The sequence below is a fragment of the Nerophis lumbriciformis genome, linkage group LG24 (genome assembly GCF_033978685.3).
Source record: "Nerophis lumbriciformis linkage group LG24, RoL_Nlum_v2.1, whole genome shotgun sequence".
NCBI classification, from domain to species: Eukaryota; Metazoa; Chordata; class Actinopteri; order Syngnathiformes; family Syngnathidae; genus Nerophis; species Nerophis lumbriciformis.
Genome location: NC_084571.2, coordinates 7290001 through 7316309, shown reverse-complemented (window position 1 = coordinate 7316309; position 26309 = coordinate 7290001). Strand labels below are relative to the sequence as shown.

At 35.5% G+C, this 26309-nt stretch overlaps 1 protein-coding gene and 1 long non-coding RNA gene across 9 annotated transcripts in view; one reads left to right on the top strand and one right to left on the bottom strand.

Moving 5' to 3' along the window:
* LOC133620181 (uncharacterized) overlaps positions 1–17704 on the bottom strand; it is a 28045-nt gene extending 10341 nt beyond the window's left edge. The window contains exon 1 of the long non-coding RNA XR_009817486.1: positions 17562–17704. This is a non-coding gene — a long non-coding RNA (uncharacterized lncRNA). The remainder of the gene's footprint in view (positions 1–17561) is intronic.
* LOC133620178 (RNA binding protein fox-1 homolog 3-like) overlaps positions 1–26309 on the top strand; it is a 1135173-nt gene that overhangs the window by 988016 nt on the left and 120848 nt on the right. For all 8 annotated transcript variants that reach the window (XM_061981452.1, XM_061981455.2, XM_061981451.2 and 5 more), the window contains one exon: positions 887–1192. In XM_061981452.1, coding sequence (XP_061837436.1) covers positions 887–1192 — 306 coding nt within the window. The remainder of the gene's footprint in view (positions 1–886; positions 1193–26309) is intronic.

Sequence of the window (26309 nt, the reverse complement as noted above, 5' to 3'; positions counted from 1 at the left end):
TTTAAAAATTCAATGTTTAAAATTTCAGTGTTTCAAAAATGTGGTGTATAAAAGTTAAGTGTTTTAAAATCCGGTGTATAAAAATTCAGTGCAGAAAAATGAGCTGCTTCAAAATGGTAAATGAAGACTGAAGCTATCGATCGTGTCTCAGAACCAGCCAATGAGGTGTCAAGTTTGAAGCAGCACATTTTTATACACTGATTTTTTTATGCTGAATTTAAAAACACTGCATTTTTAAACACACACTTTCTGAAACCAATTTTTTTTCCAATGAAATTGTAAGCATCATTTGAATCAGTTCACAAAATTCAAATGGAAAAAATTCAGTTACATAAATTCAGTGTCAAAAAAAGCTTTGGTTAAAAAAAGACACAAATGAACCTCTGTATGAATCAATAATCAGCCTTGCTTGTTTTTTGGTTCTTTTATATATGTGCGCTAATGTGCTTAGGGTCAAAGGTCAAACCCGTATTTGGTGAGCAGTAATGTATGCTTTTTGAAGAGAAAACATCTTAGTTGTGTTGTAGATGAAGCAAATATGTAATCACGCATCGCATTAATAATCAACCACTTTGCCTTTACAACTTGCACAATGATGCTTTTTATCACGTCTAAAGCCCCTCCCACTTCCCAAATGACTCGAACGGTGCTGACGTTGAAGGAAGACGGTGCTTGAGGTCAAAGGTCGCAATCAAAGAATGAATAGATGGTTTCTTCTTCTCCCGTGTTCATTAGCGCTGATCAAGGCTCTCGCTAACGGGGGGCGACGTCTTGTGAAGGCTGCTCCCATGATGCCCTGCAGCGCCGCCTTTAAAAGCTGCGAGTCAAACGCTGACTTTCATCTCCTCTAACACGCGTGTGTGTGTGTGTGTGTGTGTGTCCGCAGGGTAACCAAGAGGCCGCCAACCCCCCAGAAGCGATGGCCCAGCCCTACACCCCGGCCCAGTACCCTCCGCCCCCACAGAACGCCATCCCCGCCGAGTTTGCCGCGCCGCACCCGCTCCCGACAGCGGACTACAGCGGGCAGAGCCGCGTCCCCGAGCACGCCATGACGCTGTACACGCCCACCCCCACGCACAGCGAGCCGGCGGGCGGCGACAGCAACACGCCCAGCATCAGCGCCCCCACGACCGCACCAGTCAGTGTCGCTCAGCACCTGCAAACACTCTTCTCCTCCACAGGCCGCCAGCAAGTAAACACCTTTCCCTTCTTCTCACGCATATGTTTGCTTCTCACCTGTCTCACACCTGTCTCACACCTGTCTCACACCTAAGGAGTACCAGGCCCTCATTTCCTGCATTCACACAATAATGGAGGGGTACATTATTGTCATTTTGCGTGACTAAGCGCATGTTAAATATCATGAAATGAACCACAAATGTATTCCCAGCCCCTTCCTGCTCTGTCACATATGCAGTTTGGAGCTGCATTATAAATATGTATTATTACTACAAATTTATTTCCCATGCTTTAAGACATGCATTAAATTCAATTCAAGTTGGATAAAAAAAAATCTTAAAAAATGTTTCGCATTAATAAAAAAAATTAGGAATTAAAATATAAACTTCCTCTAGTCTGGACATAAAATATACAAGAGGGGTGCACAAAAAAAAGTCACATCTGAATTATTCATCCCCATTCTAAATCGATTGAAAATTTTCAAAAATCAATGTAAAAATGTTAAAAAGAAATTCTATAACAATCAGTGATAAAAAAAAATCTAGAAGGAGCTTTTCTGTTATGAACAAGTCGTATTTATAATTATTATAATGCTAATATTATTATAATATCATAATTCATTACGAGAATCAGTTTGAATCGGGAATCGATTCTGAATCGAATCGTCACGGCAGGAATTGGAATCGGATCGAATTGTTAGATGCCCACAGATCCACACCGCTAATATACACATAATATAGCAAATACATTTCATGAATTATTTTGTTTTTTTAAATAATTATAAAAATACAAAATAAAAAAGGAATTCAAAAACTAAAATATTAATTATTATTTATATATATATATATATATATATATATATATATATATATATATATATATACATACATGTGTGTGTGCGTGTGTGTTGGCCCGATGCCGATATTTTGATACTTTTTGGTACTTTTCGATACTTTTCTAATTAAAGGGGACCACAACAAATTGCATTATTGGCTTTATTTTAACAAAAAATCTTAGGGTACATTAAACATCTGTTTCTTATTGCAAGTTTGTCCTTAAATAAAATAGTGAACATACAAGACAACTTGTCTTTTAGTAGTAAGTAAGCAAACAAAAGCTCCTAATTTAGTCTGCTGACATATGCAGTAACATATTGTGTCATTTTCCATTCTATTATTTTGTCAACATTATTAAGGACCAGTGGTAGAAAATTAATTATTAATCTACTTGTTCATTTACTGTTAATATCTGCTTACTTTCTCTTTTAACTTGTTCTATCTACACTTCTGTTAAAATGTAATAATCACTTATTCTTCTCTTGTTTGATACTTTACATTAGTTTTGGATGATACCACAAATTTAGGTATCAGTCCGATACCAAGTAGTTACAGGGACATATTTCCTTAGTTTATAAACATAATATACATTTAAAAAAAACGAAAGGAGATGTTATGATGCCAAAAAATATTGACGCAATCATAGTGGTATCGACTAGATACACTCTTGTACTCGGTATCATTACAGTGGATGTTAGGTGTAGATCCATCCATTTGTTTACACTGTGACGCCGGTGAGCTACAGTGTGTAGTGAAGCATGTTTAGCTATTCCTCGTCCTGCAGGGATGATACTTGTCAGAAACGTACTTTATTTGTCGCCATGGAGGTGAGGATTAGTGATTTAGAAGTAGCTAAAACACTGCAGACTGCCGATGGACTTTAGCCGCTAACTTCACCTTTATCTTTAGTTTTTAAGACAAAATGTGTCCGTTCTCCCTTTTCTGTCTACACACTGTGTCTGCTTGTAAGTACTCTGTGATTGTGTGCTGCCGAACATGCTCCTCTGCTCGTAAAACCAACAATGACGCGACGTGATACAGGGGGGGGGGGGGTACTTTTTAGAGGCTGCATAGTACCGAATATGATTCATTAGTATCCCGGTACTATGCTAATATCGGTATACCGTACAACCCTAATATATATATATATATATATATATATATATATATATATATATATATATATATATATATATATATATATATATACGTTATATCTATATACGTACACATACATATATATATATATATATACGTACACATACATATATATATATATATATATATATATAGCTGCATGAACAATATACGACAAATCATCTCAAACCACAACAAAACAATTGCAAATGAGCCGTCGGCCCTCAGACAGAACGACTCCAAAACCAACAAAGGATGTAATTGTCGAAAGAAACCTGATTGCCCTCTCAACGGGGGGTGCTTACAAACATCAGTTGTCTACCAATCTAAGGTAATACGCAAGGACATTAACACATCCGACACATATGTAGGATTAACCGAGGGAGAATTCAAAACCAGATGGAACAATCACAAGGCTTCTTTCAGGAACAAAAACCTGCGAAATACCACAGAACTCAGCAAACACATTTGGGACCTCAAAGACAATAATGTTGAATATTCAATAACATGGCAAATTCTTGCATCCAGCACACCTTACAATAGTGGTAATAAAAGATGCAACCTATGCTTGAAAGAGAAACTGTTTATTATTTACCGTCCAGACCTGTCATCCCTCAACAAGCGCAGCGAAATTGTAACAGCATGCCGCCATAGACGGAAACACCTCCTAGGTAACACATGAGCCAATCACCACGCCCCTAGGCCAGCCTGTACCCACCCACTCTGTGCCCTATATAAACCATGGTATGCGAATGCTCCCATTAAAATCTCCTGACGATTGAGGGTACCCCCCCTCATGAAACAGGCCTGTAGAGATGAAATAGTCTTGTGATTTTTTCCCACACATACATATATATATATATATATATATATATATATATATATATATATATATATATATATATACGTTATATATATATATACGTACACATACATATATATATATATATATATATATATATATATTAGGGCTGCAACTAATGATTGATTTGATAATCGATTAATCTGTCGATTATTACTTCGATTAATCGATTAATAATCGGATAAAAGAGACGAACTACATTTCTATCCTTTCCAGTATTTTATTAGGGGGGGAAACAGCATACTGGCACCATACTTATTTTGATTATTGTTTCTCAGCTGTTTGTACATGTTGCAGTTTATAAATAAAAGTTTATTAAAAAAATAAAAAAATAATTAAAAATAATTAAAATTGCCTCAGCGCATGCGCATAGCATAGATCCAACGAATCAATGACTAAAGTAATCGCCAACTATTTTTATGATCGATTTTAATCGATTTAATCGATTAGTTGTTGCAGCCCTAATATATACAGTATATATATATATATATATTTATTAATGTAATAGAGTAAATAAAAGAAGAATAACATTCAGAGAGAATGTATTTGTATTAAGTCAAGGGCTGTCGAATTTGTGTTAACTGGTGTGTTAATCATAACAATGATTGTATTAGCGCTGTCAATCTTTGGCCAATTAACGATTCAATCCAATTCCGATTCCTGGGGTGACGATTCTCAGTTCAAAGCGATTCTTGCAATGTAATATTTGGTCAAATAATTATAATGAAACTTTTTGCATGTTAGAAAAGCTCCTTCTGGTTTAATTTTTTTAATAAGATTTTTTTAACATTACGACTTGATTCAGAATGGAGATGAATGAGAATCACGATTGGGATGTGATTTAATTTCTTTGAGCACCCCTATTAATTATGAATAATCACAGATTATTTATTTTGACCACACATGCTCTTTTATCTTAACCGCAGATGATTATTATACAAATATTATCATCCGGTCAGTAATGAGATTACTGCTTACAAAGATGAGTGAGACTGACTTCTGGTCTCGCTGGCAAGTCTTACTTCAAAATAAACCCAGATGGTACTTTTCATTAAAATAAATTAATAAATAAATGACCTGCATTTGAATAAATATTCATGTATGGCATTGTGAAAATAAAAATGCATTTTTTAAAAAGTGAATTTAAATTATGCAAGCAAGTAATTTACTTAGATTAATCAAATTTAAGAAAAATAATGGATTGACAGCACAAATTAAATCCTTTTTTATTTATTTATGTTTTAATAAATGTTACTTGATGTACATTCTTAATGGTTTGCATTGACGTGCATGAGATGGTGTACCTAATGAAGTGGTCTCTTGGATAAGAAGGACTTCTATAACATCGTGTATAAAAACGTGTCTCATTAGAGTTTGCATTGTCGAGTCAAGAATTAAATAGATGAAAATATTCTATATTTGTGCATGTAAACGTGCACAGCATTCATGGAACTACTTTGCTGTTGCAGCAAAAAGTTAGCATTTGTTTTGATTTTACAACATCCAACTACTTTTTTGCACAAGTGGCAAAAATGCGATGCATTAATGTGAGTTATGCAACTAACTAAACTGTAGTGGGGGGGTTAGATATGAATGATTTGGGCGGGGGGGGGGCATTATAGAGAAGCTCCTTCCTGCAAACATTCCTCCTCTGTGACAGCTCACATTCATTAGTGTTAGCAGGAAGTGTTAGCGTGGCACAAAGCTAACAGTTTAGTGAGTTTGCTGCAATAAAAGATAGGATTGTCGCTACATGAAAGAGTTTGACATGAGAGTCAGGATCAATCTGGTGTTGAAGCTTCACAAACGTGTTCTGAAAGATCAACCATGAAAACTGAGACCTCCTCTGGGCACTTTTCTCTTCTCTCACGGGTGTGAAAACACCTGCTGGGGGAGGTCAGTGCTCGGCCACCATCTTCTGATCGTCTAACCCATCATTCCGCTTTTTATCTTCTCACTCCTCTTCTTCTGACTCTTTTTTCTTCACACTCTTGTTATGACTATTCTGATTCTTTTCTTCTTTTTCTCCTTCTTCTGATGCTTCCTCCTCTGACTCTTCTTCTGACTCCTCTGTTTCTTCTTCTGACTCTTGTTATGACTCTTTTTCTTCTCACTCTTCTTTTTCTGACTCCTTTTTTTTTTACTTCTTATTATTCTTCCTTATCTGACTCCTTCTTCTTCTAACTCTTCTTTTTCTGACCCTTCTTGTGACTCTTCCTCTTCTAATCGTGTAACCCCATGACTCTTTTTCATCCGACTTTTTATCTTCTGACTCCTCTTCTTACACTTGTTTTGACTCTTCTTCTTCTGACTCTTCTTGTGACTTGTATGACTCTTCGTTATCTTCAGACTTTTGTTATGACTCTTCTGACTCCTCTCTCTTCTTCTGACTCTTCTTTTTTGACTTCTTGTTTTACTTCTTCTTCTTCTTCTGCATTCTTATTCCTCTTCTGACTCTTTTTCTGACTCCTGTTTTTTCTTGTGACTCCTGTCTCTTCATTTGACTCTTGTTATAACTGTTTCTCTTCTGAATCTTGTTTTACTGACTCCTTTTTTTAACTTCTTCTTCTTTGTCTTCTTCTTCTGACTCTCTTTCTGACTCTTGTTTCTTATTCTTCTTGTGACTCCTCCATCTCTTCTTTTAACTCTTGTTATGAATCTTTTACTGCTGACTCTTCTTTTTCTGACTCCTCTCTCTTCTTCTGACTCCTTGTTTTGCTTCTTTGTGTTATTATTCTTCTGACTCTTTTTCTGACTCCAGTTTTTTCTTGTGACTCTTTTGCTGACTCATATTTTTTCTTGTGACTCCTGTCTCTTCATTTGACTCTTATGACTGTTTTTCTTCTGACTCTTGTTTTTCTTACTCCTTTTTTTTACTTCTTCTTCTTCTTTGTCTTCTTCTTCTGACTCCTTTTTTTTTACTTCTTCTTCTTCTCTATTCTTCTTCTTCTGACTCTCTTTCTGACTCCTGTTTCTTCTTCTTCTTGTGACTCCTCCATCTCTTCTTTTGACTCTTGTTATGACTCGTTTTCTTCTGACACCTTGTTTTACTTCGTTTTCTTCTTCTTCTCTATTCTTCTTCTTCTTCTGACTCTTGTTATGACTCTTTTTCTTCTGACTCTATTTTTTCTTCTTCTTGTGACTCTTCTTGTGACTCCTATTCTTCTGACTCTTTTTCTTCTGACTCTTCTTTTTTGACTTCTTCTTCTCTATTCTTATTCTTCTTCTGACTCTTTTTCCGACTCTGTTTGTATCCTCTGCAATGTTCCCTCTAATTCTTCATGTGTGTGAGCAAACGCAAAAACTCCCTGAGCATTCAGTGGAGCCCATGTGAGCAACATCAGACGTGCACACTGTGGCTACACCAGCAGCACACCTGTCCCAAACCTGACTAAATAACAAGTTACATCTTCATCCATCAATCCATTTTCTACCGCTTGTCCCTTTCGGGGTTGCGGGGGGTGCTGGAGCCTATCTCAGCTGCGTTCGGGCGGAAGGCGGGGTACCCCCTGGACAAGTCCCCATCTCATCGCAGGGCCAACACAGATAGACAGACAACATTCTCTTATTATTATAATCAAATGACAGCAGTCATTTCCATGAGGTTATTTTCTAATATAAGTGTTTAGGCCCACTTACAATGACAATAACAAAAAATATTGTTTTTCATGAACTGTGTACTTGTATTGTTTGTCTGGATGGAGGTCCTGCTTTGGAAATAATTTGTACCCCTATCAGACATTGCATTTAGTTTCCATTAAAACATTCACATGTTGCACAATGAGATGTAAGCAGGGGATCATGTGTACATTCCTGCAACTTCCTGTTTGTAAAAAAATATATTTTTATTGGTATTTATTTAATATACTAACAGCATTTCATGATTAATATTTATAAATTAAGATTCCTAATAAATGACACTAGAATAAACACTCATTTGATTGGTAAATCATAGTGTAACGACCTGGAATGACACTTTGTGTGGTGTTGGAGTTGTCCGACTTTTTGTGTGGCTGTAAACGCATCACTGGCTAAGTGCCATATGTGCATGTGTTGGCGCAAGTGAGAATGAGCGAGCGGCTGCTGTTGATATAACAAAGTTGCTTTTGGTCTGGTTTGAAATGACCAGTTATGCTAGATATAATTGTTTTTACTAATGTTTTGGTGATGTGTTTTTATGTGTTTATATAAAGAGTTTTGCTCAGTAAAGTGATCGATAGAATTCATGTCCTCAAAACGTCTCGACAGACGTTACAATATTTGAACAATGATGACGAAAACTGTTTTCTCTGTCGTGTCCGTGTCGTGTCGAAAATTGTTATGCGCTTATTTTTTTTTATTTGATTTTGTGCGTGACATAGATTTGCCGTGCGCAGAGGACGCTTGAGCAGTGCGCAATTGCACAGGCGCGCACCTTAGAGGGAACGTTGCTCCTCTGTCTCTTCTTTTGACTCTTTTTATGACTCTTTTTCTTCTGACTCTTGTTTTTCTGACTCCTTTTTTTACTTTTTCTTCTTCGTCTTCTGACTCCTTGTTTTACTTCTTCTTCTTCTTTGTCTTCTTCTCTATTCTTCTTCTTCTGACTCCTTTTTTACTTCTCTATTTTTCTGACTCTCTTTCTGACACTTGTTTATTCTTCTTCTTGTGACTCTTCTTGTGACTCCTCCATCTCTTCTTCTGACTCGTGTTATGACTCTTACTTCTGACTCTTCTTTTTCTGACTCCTCTCTTCTTCTGACTCTTGTTATGACTCTTTTTCTTCTGACTCCTTGTTTTACTTCTTTTTCTTCTTCTCTATTCCTCTTCTTCTTCTGACTCTTTTTGTGACTCCAGTTTTTTCTTCTGACTCCTCTGTCTCTTTTTCTGATTCTTGTTATGACTCTTTTTCTTCTGAATCTTGTTTTTCGGACTACTTTTTTTTTACTACTTCTTCGCTATTCCTCTTTTTCTTCTGACTCTCTTTCTTCTTCTTCTTGTGACTCATCCGTCTCTTCTTCTGACTCTTCTTTTTCTGACTCCTTTTTCTTCTTCTTCTTCTTCTCATTCTGGGTTTTCTTCTCCTCCTCACTGCCTGATGTCAAACACCACTCAATCCCTCGCCGGTTCCTCTCTCGCTCTCGCAGCGATTCATGTGTGCCCCCGCTGGGAAGAAAGAGTGGAGATAGTGGCCGCTCACACATGAGAGGGCGCCCTCCTACCCGTCCCCCTCCTCGCTCCCCATCTTCCCAGGGAGGATGCTGGGAATGGGGGGGGATTAGTGGGGTGTAAACAGAGAGTCTAATCCTCGGGGGCTGCTGGCATGGTGTCGCCCACCGCTGACTTCTGCCAGCTTTAATGGCACAAGCAGCCTGTTTGTTGTGGGGGTGGGGGGGGGCGCACACGGGCCTTTTGATTAGGGCACCCCGCAGAAACGTCAACACTGTGCACCCCCAGACCCCCTCGCTTTCCCCCCAACGTTTCTTCTCGACTTAGAAGGAGCAAGAAAGTTTGTGCGACATGCGTGTGTTTTAATGAGTCCTGGCCGCGTGGAGAAGGTGTGTCGTGGTCCAACCGGTGGACCTGTGGGGCCGCGTACAAACGGGGTGACTTGAAAGGCGGGACGAGGAGCGGCGCCCTCCCGGGAGATGTCGCACAGGGCTGCCATGCGAGCGGCGCCGGCCTCGTTATCTGGCCGCTTCAAATAGTCCGAGGTCGGCTTGAATTTCATGAGTAATCATTCTGTTCAGATAACGAATTAAGGCAGGCGCCACTCGAGTCCACATTTTCCACGCGCCACGACTCTCCAAAGGGGGTTCTGGCCGACCGTGATAACGAAGCACACAAAGCGCCGCGGCGTGCACGTGGATGCTCGCCGCGGCGCTCCCTCGTGACGCCGTCCGCCATCGAGGCCGTGGCGTTCGGAGGCCGCCATTGTTTGTGTCTTCCGCCCCTGCCGCCATTGTTAGCGAGCCTTCACTGCAGCGTGGAGTCCGCCTTCTTTGTCGCTCCGATTCAAACGAGTCAATATGAGCCTCCATCGCTTTTTAATCCTTTCTATTCTTTTCTATTCTCTCTGACATAAAGAAATGCTTCTTATGTCAGCGAGTGAAATGGAACATTTAGTGACAACAAACATGGAAGGTTGACAAGAACCTCAAGTCAAACATTCCTGTAGGTAACATTACCTTTGTACCCCTTATAGTACTAGTAGTACTTCATACATACATATACTTCATTATATAACTATATACTATCTATAGTAGTACTTCATACATACATATACTTCTTTATATAACTATATACCATCTATAGAAGTACTTCATGCATAAATATACTTTTTTATATTACTATTTACCATCTATAGTAGTACTTCATACATACATATACTTTATTATAGTACTATTTACCATCTATAGTAGTACTTCATGCACAAATATACTTTATTATAGTACTATTTACCATCTATAGTAGTACTTCATGCATGAATATACTTTATTATAGTACTATTTACCATCTATAGTAGTATTTTATGCATGAATATACTTAATTATACTACTGCTTACCATCTATTGTAGTACTTCATGCATAAATATACTTCATTATAGTACTATTTAACATCTATAGTAGTACTTCATGCATAAATATACTTTATTATATTACTATTCACCATCTTTAGTAATACTTCATGCATCTTCATTATAGTACTATTTACCATATATAGTAGTACTTCATGCATAAATATGCTTCATTATAGTACTATTTACCATCTTTAGTAATAATCCATGCATAAATATGCTTCATTATATTATTACTAACCATCTATAATAGTACTTCATGCATATATATTCATTATAGCACTATTTACCATGTATAGTAGTACTTCATGCATAAATATACTTTATTATAGTACTACTTATCGTGTATAGTAGTACTTCATGCATAAATATACTTCATTATAGTACTATGTATCGTGTATAGTAGTATTCCATGCATTAATATACTTCATTATAGCTCTATGTACCATATATCATTGGGAAAAAAAAATCTATAGTAGTACTTAATAAACATATTCATTATAGTACTATTTACCATGTATAAATATACTTCATTATAGTACTATTTACCATCAATAGTAGTAATTCATGCATACATATAATGATATACTATATTATATTACTTTTTATATGGATAATAGTACCTCATGCATAAATATACTTCATTATAGTACTATTTACCATGTATAGTAGTACTTCATGCATAAATATACTTCATTATAGCACTATTTACCTTGTATAAGTAGTACTGCATACATAAATATACTTAATTATGGTACTATTTATTATCTATAGTAGTACTTAATGCATATAATATACTTCATTATAGTACTATTTACCATGTATAAATATACTTCATTATAGTACTATTTACCATCAATAGTCGTAATTCATGCATACATATAATAATATACTATATTATATTAATTTTTATATGTATAATAGTACCTCATGCATAAATATACTTCATTATAGTACTGTTTACCATCTATAGTAGTACTTCATGCATAAATATACTTCATTATAGTACTATTTACCATGTATAGTAGTACTTCATGCATAAATATACTTCATTATAGCACTATTTACCATGTATAAGTAGTACTGCATACATAAATATACTTCATTATGGTACTATTTATTATCTATAGTAGTACTTCATGCATATACTATACTTCATTATAGTACTATTTATTATCTATAGTAGTCCATCCATCCATTTTCTACCGCTTATTCCCTTTGGGGTCGCGGGGGGCGCTGGAGCCTATCTCAGCTACAATGGTAGTACTTCAGGCATATATATACTTCATTATAGTACTATTTACCACGTATAGCAGTACTTCATGCATACATATGCTTCATTATAGTACTAGTTACCATTTGATTATATTTCTATTTACTATGTATAGTAGTACCTATGCAAAAATATAATTTATTATAGTACTATTTACCATGTACAATAGTACATAATGCATAAATATACTTCATTATAGTACTATTTACCATGTATAATAGTACTTCATGCATAAATATACTTTATTATATTACTATTCACCATCTTTAGTAATACTTCATGCATCTTCATTATAGTACTATTTACCATATATAGTAGTACTTCATGCATAAATATGCTTCATTATAGTACTATTTACCATCTTTAGTAATAATCCATGCATAAATATGCTTCATTATATTATTACTAACCATCTATAATAGTACTTCATGCATATATATTCATTATAGCACTATTTACCATGTATAGTAGTACTTCATGCATAAATATACTTTATTATAGTACTACTTATCGTGTATAGTAGTACTTCATGCATAAATATACTTCATTATAGTACTATGTATCGTGTATAGTAGTATTCCATGCATTAATATACTTCATTATAGCTCTATGTACCATCTATCATTGGAAAAAAAAATCTATAGTAGTACTTAATAAACATATTCATTATAGTACTATTTACCATGTATAAATATACTTCATTATAGTACTATTTACCATCAATAGTAGTAATCCATGCATACATATAATGATATACTATATTATATTACTTTTTATATGTATAATAGTACCTCATGCATAAATATACTTCATTATAGTACTGTTTACCATCTATAGTAGTACTTCATGCATAAATATACTTCATTATAGCACTATTTACCTTGTATAAATAGTACTGCATACATAAATATACTTAATTATGGTACTATTTATTATCTATAGTAGTACTTAATGCATATAATATACTTCATTATAGTACTATTTACCATGTATAAATATACTTCATTATAGTACTGTTTACCATCTATAGTAGTACTTCATGCATAAATATACTTCATTATAGTACTATTTACCATGTATAGTAGTACTTCATGCATAAATATACTTCATTATAGCACTATTTACCATGTATAAGTAGTACTGCATACATAAATATACTTCATTATGGTACTATTTATTATCTATAGTAGTACTTCATGCATATACTATACTTCATTATAGTACTATTTATTATCTATAGTAGTCCATCCATCCATTTTCTACCGCTTATTCCCTTTGGGGTCGCGGGGGGCGCTGGAGCCTATCTCAGCTACAATGGTAGTACTTCAGGCATATATATACTTCATTATAGTACTATTTACCACGTATAGCAGTACTTCATGCATACATATGCTTCATTATAGTACTAGTTACCATTTGATTATATTTCTATTTACTATGTATAGTAGTACCTATGCAAAAATATAATTTATTATAGTACTATTTACCATGTACAATAGTACATAATGCATAAATATACTTCATTATAGTACTATTTACCATGTATAATAGTACTTCATGCATAAATATACTTCATTATAGTACTATTTACCATCTATAGTAGTACTTCTGCATAAGTATACTTCATTATAGTACTATTTACCATGTATAGTAGTACTTCTGCATTAATATACTTTATTATAGTACTATTTACCATATATAGTAGTACTTCATGCACAAATATACTCATGCATGAATGTACTTCATTATATTACTCTTTACCATGCATACATATGCTTCATTATAGTACTATTTACCATGTATAGTAGTACCTCATGCATAAATAAGCTTCATTGTAGTACTATTTACCATGTATAGTAGTATGCATAAATACACTTCATTATATCACTATTTACCATGCATAGTTGTACTTCATACACAAATATACTCATGCATAAATATACTTCATTATATTACTCTGTATCATGTATAATAGTACCTCTGCATAAGAATACTTCATTATAGTATTATTTATCATGTATAGTAGTACCTCTGCATAAATATACTTCTTTATAGTACTATTAACTATGTACAATAGTACTTCATGCATAAATATAAATCATTATACATTTACCATATAAAAATATGTCACTATAGTATTATTTGCCATGTATAGTAGTACTTCATGCATGAATATACTTCATTATACATTTACCATGTATAGTAGTACCTCATGCATAAAAATATGTCACTATAGTATTATTTACCATGTATAGAAGTACTTCATGCATAAATATACTTCATTATAGTACTATTTACCATGTATAGTAGTACCTCATGCATAAATATATTTCATTATAGTATTATTTACCATGTATAGGAGTACTTCATGCATAAATATAATTCACTATATTACTATTTACTATGTATAGTAATACCTATGCAAAATTATAATTTATTATAGGACTATTTACCATGTATAATAGTACTTCATGCATAAATATACTACATTATAGTACTATAATAGTACTTCAGGCATAAATATACTTCATTATATTACTCTTTACCATGAATAGTAATACCTCTGCATAAGTATACTTCATTATAGTATTATTTACAATGTATAGTAGTACTTTATGCATAAATATACTTCATTATATTACTATTTACTATGTATAATAGTACCTATGCATAAATATAATTCATTATAGTACTATTTACCATGTATAATAGTACTTCATGTACAGATATACTTTGTTCTGTTAATATTTGCCATGTATAGTAGTACTTCATGTATAAATATCCTTTATTATAGTACTATTTACCATGTATAATAGTACTTCATGCATAAATATACTTCATTATATTACTCTTTACCATGTATAGTAGTACCTCTGCACAAGTATAATTCATTATAGTACTATTTACAATGTATATAGTACATCATGCATAAATATACTTCATTATATTAGTATTTACTATGTACAGTACTACTTCATGTATATATAGACTTCATTATAGTACTATTTACCATGTATAGTAGTACTTAATGCATAAATATACTTCATTATAGTACTATTTATCATGTACAATAGTACCTCATGCATAAATATACTTCATTATAGTATTATTTACCATGTATAGTAATACTTTATGCATAAATGTACTTCATTATATTACTATTTACTATGTATAGTAGTACCTGTGCATATATATAATTCATTATAGTACTATTTACCATGTATAATAGTACTTCATGTATAGATATACTTCATTATATTACTCTTTACCATGCATAAATATACTTAATTATATTACCATTTACTATGTACAGTAGTACCTCACTTCTCCATTCCAAACGGTCAAAAAACAAATCCTTTAAAACACCAAATAAATGTTTTTAACCAAAGAGCTGTCAAATGATTAAATTAATTAATAGTGATTAATCACATTTTGTCCTGAGTTAACTCATAATTGATCGCGATAATCGCAGAAATAGGTTTTTAACTACCTTAAACAGATTATTTTATTTTCAGTTTTAGTTTTAATTTTATAATAAAAATAAACAAATACATGTAATAAATGAGAAACCTAAAATTAAAAAAAATTGATATAACAATTATATTTATAAATAAATACAATTATTATTCAAGTTCGTCATGTTATCAACATGAGACTGGACAATCTATCTGCTTTATGCAAATGTTTGTTTATGCTTTTTCTAACAGCTCAACACACACACACACACACACACACACACACACACACACACACGCACACACACACACACACACACACACATACGCTTGCCACTTCTGACACGTGAAAAACGAACATACTATAAATCACCGTTTCTTAACCATTGGGTTGTTGGCTGTGAGCGCCCCCACCAAAAAATATCTGTTTCTCAGCTGCGGTCCTAATGGGCCGCAGCAGCACTCAATTGTAGATGAGGTCACCTACCTAGGTTCCATTCTAGAGGCTAATCTTTCCTGTGGTAAAATGGCAACCAAGGTAATCAAAAAGGTCAACCAACGGACAAGATTTCTCTGTAGAATCTCCTCTCTGGTCAACAAAAGCACCATGAAGATTCTAGCGGGAACTCTCGGTCAACCCTTTTTTCGATTACGCATGCACCTCCTGGTACCCTAGCACCTCCAAAACCCTCAAATCTAAACTCCAAACATCCCAGAACAAGCTAGTCAGATTACTTCTAGACTTCCACCCCAGATCCCACCTCACTCCTACCCACTTCTCCAAAGTGGGCTGGCTCAGGGTGGAGGACAGAGTAAAACAACTTGCACTGAGCCTAGTCTATAAAATCCGCTACACCTCCCTGATACCGAAGTACATGTCAAACTACTTCCAGAACATAAATGACCGCCATAACCACAACACCAGGGGGAGCTCCACTAACCACGTTAAACCCAGATTCCGATCTAACAAAGGTCTTAACTCATTCTCCTTCTATGCCACATCAATATGGAATGCACTCCCAACAGGTGGAAAAGAAAGTGCATCTCTATCCTCCTTCAAAACCGCAATAAAAGTACACCTCCAGGCAGCTACAACCCTAGACTAACCCCCTCCCTCCACCACATCCCACCTCTCCGGATTGTTAATAATCAAATGTATATACTTGTTCTTATGCTTTCTGAGCTCACTATGTTCTCCGCTCGCTGTACATATCCTATCAAGTGAGACTTACACTGTTACAATGTCTATTTCTCAGATGATAAACTTGTATGATGACTGCAATATGCTGATAGCAACCTAACCTACCCCCCTCAACCCGCTCCACATCCCATCCCCCGGATTGTAAATAATTCAATGTATATACTCTGATGATTAAATTGTGTGATGACTATATTATGCTGATAGTATATATGTGTACCATGAATTGATTAACATGGACCCCGACTTAAACAAGTTGAAAAACGTATTCGGGTGTTACCATTTAGTGGTCAATTGTACGGAATATGTACTGTACTGTGCAATCTACTAATAAAAGTTTCAATCAATCAATCAAAAATGTAATACACTTTTCCGCCACTTGTGGCAGTAATGACAAGATCAAACAAACAGAAGAAGACTGGAGCTAAAGTGATAGAGCACAAATGTATGACTAAAGTGGTGAAGTTGTATTTTCATCTGCACTTTAATCTTATTGACACTTTCGTTAAGGAAACATATTCATTATTAACTGAATTTATTTATTTTAGCGCAACAAATTTGTCAGTTATTTATTTATTATTATATTATTATTTATTTATATTTATATTTATTTAGTACTTATTTTTCTAATCAGCCTGACCTAAGTCTGAGGTCTAAGTGTTGAATAAATAATAATATGTGCGATTCATATCATTTGACAAGGATGTAAACTGGAAGTAGGTCAGATATAATTATTGAATACAATTCAAATCAAGATTATTAATTCTGTGTTATTTTAGAGTGGGTTCCGAACCCCCCTGTAGTGGAAAAGTTGGGCCCCAAGGTAAACAATGTTAAGAACCCTGGTGTAGGTGCGCCTGCCATCATTAGAACAAGAAGTAATAATAACAAATGATGTGTTTTCTAGATGATTCATTGGCTATGCATTAGCGGATTTTGATGACTCAGCTCGTGGCTGCAGCCAGTCTTTGGTCTTGTCGGGAGAACCACCTGCTGGGCTTTGATTATAACGTGCACACATTGACCGTGCGTCATGAAACTGTGCTGTTAAAAGAAATTAGCGTTACCTCGTTACCGTCTTCATAAAAACCTCCGAAGAAGGCCAGCGTGTAAAAGTTAGTCAGGAAGTGGAGATGTTCCTGTTCTTCAATGTCTGCTTTGTCACTCACAAACACAGCAGAAGACCCATGGAGCGTGTTCTTCATAAGCTCCTCCCACTTTAGCAGCACTTCAGTGTAAATGTTTCCTCTGACGTGCTCTCTGGGGAACATGCCACACACACACACACACACACACACACACACACACAAATCAGATGTTTCAGTGGCATGCCGGTTTGCATGAAGCCCCAAAGTGCTGAGCTCAGCCGTTTGCCAGGAAGAGGGAAAGGGGTCTTTTCGAGAAATGGCGGTACAGGAAGCCGACAGCGCTGTTTTCGCCGCTCGCGTCGGCGCCGACGCCGCGTGGCCTCGTCCCGCCTCTTCTGACAGCAGCTGTCGGGACGGCAAAGTGGCGCTGATGGTGTCCCCCCCATGGCGGCGCTTTGCAGGTCGTTCGGTTCTTCAGCAGTGCAGGCGGTCTGAAAGGAAGGATAGGATGTGACTTCCTGTGCAGGGAGGAAGGCGAGATAAGCTTGTATTTTAGCCTCATTCTTGTGAGAATCCTGCATGTGACTATCCAGGACTAGCTGCAGTGTGCCCAAGCAACCACCAGGTAGCATCTGTGAGCAGATAATACTGGATCATCTCTTCTTAGAGACTTATTAGTTCGATAGAGCATTCTTCACTCACCCTTTAGGTGAGTGATAAGGCAAAAACTGACCCAAACCTAGTGTAGGACAGTTTGGACACATTATGTCATTATTTTATAAAACCCTCTCAGGAGGTACAGATGTCAAACTTGAGGTCTTTGGCCCGCCACATCATTTTATACAGCCCGCAAAAACATGGAAATATTATTGGTAAATTTTCTTACTAAATGTATTTGTTCTTTTCATTATATATATATATATATATATATATATATATATATATATATATATATATATATATATATATATATATATACATATATATATATATATATATATATATATATATGAACCCACGCCAGGAAACCAGCCAAAAAAGAACAGAAAACGGAACGACATCATCTGGTACAACCCCCCATACAGCAAAAACGTCTCAACGAACATTGGACACAAATTCCTCAATCTGATTGACAAACACTTTCCCAAAGACAACATCCTAAGAAAAGTATTCAACAAGAACAACATTAAATTGAGCTACAGCTGCATGAACAATATACGACAAATCATCTCAAACCACAACAAAACAATTGCAAATGAGCCGTCGGCCCTCAGACAGAACGACTCCAAAACCAACAAAGGATGTAATTGTCGAAAGAAACCTGATTGCCCTCTCAACGGGGGGTGCTTACAAACATCAGTTGTCTACCAATCTAAGGTAATACGCAAGGACATTAACACATCCGACACATATGTAGGATTAACCGAGGGAGAATTCAAAACCAGATGGAACAATCACAAGGCTTCTTTCAGGAACAAAAACCTGCGAAATACCACAGAACTCAGCAAACACATTTGGGACCTCAAAGACAATAATGTTGAATATTCAATAACATGGCAAATTCTTGCATCCAGCACACCTTACAATAGTGGTAATAAAAGATGCAACCTATGCTTGAAAGAGAAACTGTTTATTATTTACCGTCCAGACCTGTCATCCCTCAACAAGCGCAGCGAAATTGTAACAGCATGCCGCCATAGACGGAAACACCTCCTAGGTAACACATGAGCCAATCACCACGCCCCTAGGCCAGCCTGTACCCACCCACTCTGTGCCCTATATAAACCATGGTATGCGAATGCTCCCATTAAAATCTCCTGACGATTGAGGGTACCCCCCCTCATGAAACAGGCCTGTAGAGATGAAATAGTCTTGTGATTTTTTTCCCACACATACATATATATATATATATATATATATATATATATATATATATATATATATATATATATATATATATATATATATATGTATACATATATGTATACAGTCACGATCAAAAGTTTACATACACTTGTAAAGAACATAATGTCATGGATGTCTTGAGTTTCCAATAATTTCTACAACTCTTATTTTTTTGTGATGGAGTGATTGGAGCACATACTTGTTGGTCACAAAAAACATTCATGAAGTTTGGTTCTTTTATGAATTTATTAAGGTTACATTTATTTGGTTACATGTCCTTTGGCAAGTTTCACTGCAATAAGGCACTTTTGGTAGCCATCCGCAAGCCTCTGGTTGAATGTTTGACCACTCCTCTTGACAAAATTGGTCCAGTTCAGCTAAATGTGTTGGTTTTCTGACATGGAAATGTTTCTTCAGCATTGTCCACACGTTTAACTCAGGACTTTGGGAAGGCCATTCTAAAACCTTCATTCTAGGTTGATTTAGCATTCCTTTACTACTTTTGACGTGTGTTTGAGGTCATTGGCCTGTTGGAACACCCAACTGCACCCAAGACCCAACCTTCGGGCTGATGATTTTAGGTTGTCCTGAAGAATTTGGAGGTAATCCTCCTTTTTCATTGTCCCATTTAAAGCACCGGTTCCATTGGTAGCAAAACAGGCCCAGAGCATAATACTACCACCACCATGCTTGACGGTAGGAATGGTGTTCCTGGGATTGAAGGCCTCACCTTTTCTCCTCCAGACATATTGCTTGGTATTGTGGCCAAACAGCTAAATTTTTGTTTCATCTGACCACAGAACTTTCCTCCAGAAGGTCTTATCTTTGTCCATGTGATGTCAGATGAAACAAAAATTTAGCCTATAAATTTAAAAATAGGGCGTCACGGTGGCAGAGGGGTTAGTGCATCTGCCTCACAATACGAAGGTCCTGAGTAGGGTTCAATCCCGGGCTCGGGATCTTTCTGTGTGAAGTTTGCATGTCCTCCCCGTGACTGCGTGGGTTCCCTCCGGGTACTCCGGCTTCCTCCCACCTCCAAAGACATGCACCTGGGGATAGGTTGATTGGCAACACTAAATTGGCCCTAGTGTGTGAATGTTGTCTGTCTATCTGTGTTGGCCCTGCGATGAGGTGGCGACTTGTCCAGGGTGTACCCCGCCTTCCGCCCGATTGTAGCTGAGATAGGCTCCAGCGCCCCCGGCGACCCCAAAAGGAAATAAGCGGTAGAAAATGGATGGATGGATGGAAATTTAAAATGAATAAATATATAAAATTGGATTTTAGATTTGTTTTTTTAATCGATTAAGAATAGTTTTTGACACTCCTAATAACATATATGTTATCATTCTTTATTTAAAACATTCCTCTTTGGCTTCAGTCAGTTTAATATATTTAGATTAGGATTTTGGGGCCTCAGGTTTGCCAAGGGCCCCTAAATACCTTTTTAGTAGTATAAAGTAGTTTAAAATGAGTAAAACATCAACACAGCATTTGTTTTACTAACGTGTGTTGCAATTTTGAGGTTAAGGGATCACTTTAAAAAATTGAGAACAAATTCATAAAACCACAAATGACTTCATTGTTGTTGAAAAAAATAATCCTAAACGTTGCAATTTATGAGAAATCTGCAGAGATTTCAGGCGTTTTAGGGAATCCTTGAAATGCTGTCGAGAGAGACGCTCGTGGCGATGTTTGCGCTCGTCGTGATAAAAGCGCCGAAGGGAGCGGGAGGACGACAGTGTCGCGCCTGAGCGATGAAGCTTAGCGACCTGCGGGGGGTGTACCTTGCCGCCCTCTGCGGTCCCAGCGTCAGTCTGTGATGTGTCACCCCGGGCCCAACATGGCCGCTGAGGCTATTAACCTCCCCCGGCAGGATCGCGCTCGCACAAATCCACTCAATCCCGTCGCCCCTGCCAGGTGTTCACCTCTTTGCTGGGGGCGGGGCACAAAGTGGGGACCCTGAATCAAACAAGCGTCTCCGTGTGTCCCAGTGGGCCATGATCCATCCAATAAAGGACAGGCATGGCAGTGCAGATTGCGATGATGATAATGAGAATAATAAAGGCCATGATGATGATGGTGATACTGTCACCATGAATTACAAGGAAGAAATCCCTAACCCATTTTCTAAATGCTTGCAAGAGAGGCCTGCAGACATGTGACAGCGCCTCGGTATGTGTGTGTGTAAGTGTGTGTGTGTTGGACTTCCCAGTCACTGAGGAGAGAGCCTGGCGTGCTGTGAGAGCTCCTCCCAGGATGCTTTGCAGGTCGTTCACTGTTTGACGCTTCCACCTTCTCATGTCTCTCTGGCCCCCGCCTTGATTCAATCTGCGCTGCTTTAAACTCCTTTTCATCTCTACTTTCCCGCTCTGCTTTAGCGCCGAGCGCCCCTGAGCGGTGACGTCAACCCTGAAGTCCACGCTCGGGGTCGCCAGTTAGATGGCCGACACGTCCAGAGAACAAAAGGCGGAATGTTCTTCTAGTTTGGCGTGTGAAGTAGAGATTTACTACAATCGACATCAACAGATTCAATATAAGCACATATGATACCAGTATTGAGTATTAATACAAATAATGCTTAAATAGTGCTTATACTTTAACTAATAATTTAATTAAAGTATAAACACTGCTTAGGCACAAGTTCCATTTTTACTGGAGCCCAATTAATTTATTTTTAATTTTCATTTAATAATAAAAAAAATACTCTCATTGTCAATAATTCTCTAAATATGTATATATATATATATATATATATATATATATATATATATAGGTTGGGTCTTGGGCGCAGTTGGGTGTTCCAACAGGACAATGACCCCAAACACACATCAAAGGTGGTAAAGGAATGGCTATATCAGGCTAGAATGAAGGTTTTAGAATGGCCTTCCCAATGTCCTGACTTAAACATGTGGACAATGCTGAAGAAACAAGTCCATGTCAGAAAACCAACAAATTTAGCTGAACTGCACCAATTTTGTCAAGAAGGAGTGGTCAAAAATTCAACCAGAAGCTTGTGGATGGCTACCAAAAGCGCCTTATTGCAGTGAAACTTGCCAAGGGACATGTAACCAAATATTAACATTGCTGTATGTATACTTTTGACCCAGCAGATTTGCTCACATTTTCAGTAGACCCATAATAAATTCATAAAAGAAGCAAACTTCATGAATGTTTCTTGTGACCAACAAGTAAGTGCTCCAATCACTCTATCACAACAAAATAAGAGTTGTAGAAATTATTGGAAACTCAAGACAGCCATGACATTATGTTCTTTATGTCAACTTTTGACCACGACTGTATATACATATATGCATACATGTATATATGTGTATATACATATATGTATATGTGTATATATGTTCATAAATACAGTAGAGGCCAAACGTTTGGACACACCTTCTCATTTCAATGCGTTTTCTTCATTTTCATGACTATTTACATTGTAGATTGTCACTGAAGGCATCAAAACTATGACACCTGTGAAGTAAAAACCACTTCAGGTGACTACCTCTTGAAGCTCATCGAGAGAATGCCAAGAGTGTGCAAAACAGTAATCAGAGCAAAGGGTGGCTATTTTGAAGAAACTAGAATATAAAACATTTTCAGTTATTTCATCTTTTTTTTGTTAATTACATAACTCCACATGTGTTCATTCATAGTTTTGATGCCTTCAGTGACAATCTACAATGTAAATAGTTTATAAAACAATGCACCCCCGAATCTAGAGTGTGGTTAATGTTCGGATTAAAAAAAAAAAAAAGAGTGTCCAGTTGGATAAAAGTATGGCCATTTGCAACGTTTAATAAAGTAGCGGCAACACGACTAATCTTAGCACTCACCTGTTGTGACGACACCGAGACAGGCAAGACGGCAATGAGTGAGCTAAGGATGCAGAGCTACCAATTGAAAGACTTCCGGCCCCAACTTTTTCGAGTCAATCACACCAACTCCTACAGAGTACCGGTTTCTAATTGGGTCGGTCCTCCTAGACCGTGAAGATTCTGGACTAATTATACTGCTACTGCTATATTTTTTTAATCCAGCTGATGGTCGTAATTATGACTCGCTGTCACGTTGGGTTCAGCCGCCGCTGCATACACATAACTAATCAGCTCGGAATAATTACGAATAAGAGGCAACATTGTGCTGAAAATCTGAAATCTGAATTTCCCCTCAGGGACTAATAAAGTAAACGAATGACGAACACCACACAAAAGTTTGTAAAACAACAACAAAAGTCTCTCAAAGTCACGCACACTAACAAGAGTTATACAGTTTAAGTGAACGTCACTTAAAGGAGAACTGCTCTTTCTTAGGAACACATTGTTTATTATGAAAGACGTGATGACGGATGTATTATCTTATGCATTCCAAATAGTAAATCAAGTATTTAAGTGTCTACACTGAGACTGCTGTTTAGTTTACATGGTTGTACTTAATTGTATCTTACACTTGTGTTATTGTGGTGTTATAACTTGATGCACAGCTTGCTTTTCTCTGTCTTTAATTGTTGCTAGCTGAGCAAACAACAGTAAATACCTGATATCTTTCCCAAGAGTGTTTTGTTTACATCTTTTTTTCTTTAAGTTTATGGGTTGCAATGCCTTGAAGTTGATACTTCTATTTGCTTCTAATTAATGCAGGCACCACCTGTTTTGTATGTGTCTATTTAAAAAATAAACACACGACATTGTTCTGACCTGATACATTTAATTTTCTTTTCACCCTGCAAAGCTTCCATTCGCATCGCATCATATCGATTCGTAATGTTTGAAAAAGTATTGTTAGTGAATCATATCGTAAACTATGTCTCGAGGTTCATATCGAATCGCCATTTAAGGTAGAGATGCACACCCCTAATATGTATGTATATATATATATACAGTATATATGTCTATATATTTATATATATGTGTATATACATATATATATATATATATATATATATATATATATATATATATATATATATATATATATATATATATATGTATAGGAACAAAAACCTGCGAAATACCACAGAACTCAGCAAACACATTTGGGACCTCAAAGACAATAATGTTGAATATTCAATAACATGGCAAATTCTTGCATCCAGCACACCTTACAATAGTGGTAATAAAAGATGCAACCTATGCTTGAAAGAGAAACTGTTTATTATTTACCGTCCAGACCTGTCATCCCTCAACAAGCGCAGCGAAATTGTAACAACATGCCGCCATAGACGGAAACACCTCCTAGGTAACACATGAGCCAATCACCACGCCCCTAGGCCAGCCTGTACCCACCCACTCTGTGCCCTATATAAACCATGGTATGCGAATGCTCCCATTAAAATCTCCTGATGATTGAGGGTACCCTCCCTCATGAAACAGGCCTGTAGAGATGAAATAGTCTTGTGATTTTTTTCCCACACATACATATATTGCGCTCTACTACGGTATCGAGCACTATTTTTTGGATAACCTTATTAAGACATATATATATATGTATGTATGTATGTATATATATGTATGTATATATACATATATATATACACACACACATATTTATATACATTTATACATATATGTATATACACACAAACATGTATATATGTATGTGTGTATTTATATGTATATATATATTTATATATATATATACATATACATATATATATATATAACAGCAACAGTCATATATATGTATGTGTATATATATATATGTATGTATGTAGGTGTGTATATATATATATATATATATATATATATATATATATATATATATATATATATATATATATATATAAATAAAATAAAATAAAATAAATAAATAAAAAAAAAATATATATATATATATATATATATATATATATATATATATATATATATATATATATATATATATATATATATATATATATATATATATAGCAGCAACAGTCATATATATGTATGAATATACATATATATATACATTTATACAATTATGTACACACAGTGTAGAATGATTCCTGTAAAACAGTGCTGGTATATAGTAGTATAAGAAAGAGACAAATGGATGACAGGTTCATCTCAACAAGCCTGTTTTGTGGTTAACCACTCATCAGGAGATTATCCTGATATACCCTGATGAGTGGGTAACCACGAAACAGGCTTGTTGAGATGAACTTGTCATCCATTTGTCTCTTTCTTATACTACTATTTATTTTCTACCGCTTGTCCCTCTCTGGGTTGCAGGCGTGGCTAAAGATATATATATATATATATATATATATATATATATATATATATATATATATATATATATATATATATATATATATATATATATATATATATATATATTAGGGCTGCAACTAACGATTAATTTGATCATCTATTAATCTGTCGATTATTACTTCGATTAATCGATTAATAATCGGATAAAAGAGACAAATCCTTTCCAGTATTTTATTGAGAAAAAAAAACAGCATACTGGCACCATACTTATTTTGATTATTGTTTCTCAGGTGTTTGTACATGTTGCAGTTTATAAATAAAGGTTTGTAAAAAATAAAAATAAAAATATATATATATATTTTTTAAATTGCCTCTGCCCATGCGCATAGCATAGATCCAACGAATCCATGACTAAATTAATCGCCAACTATTTTTATAATCGATTTTAATCGATTTAATCGATTAATTGTTGCAGCCCTAATATACAGTATATATATATATATATATATATATATATATATATATATATATATATATATATATATATATATATATATATATATATATATATATATATATATGTATATATATATATATATATATGTATATATATATATATATG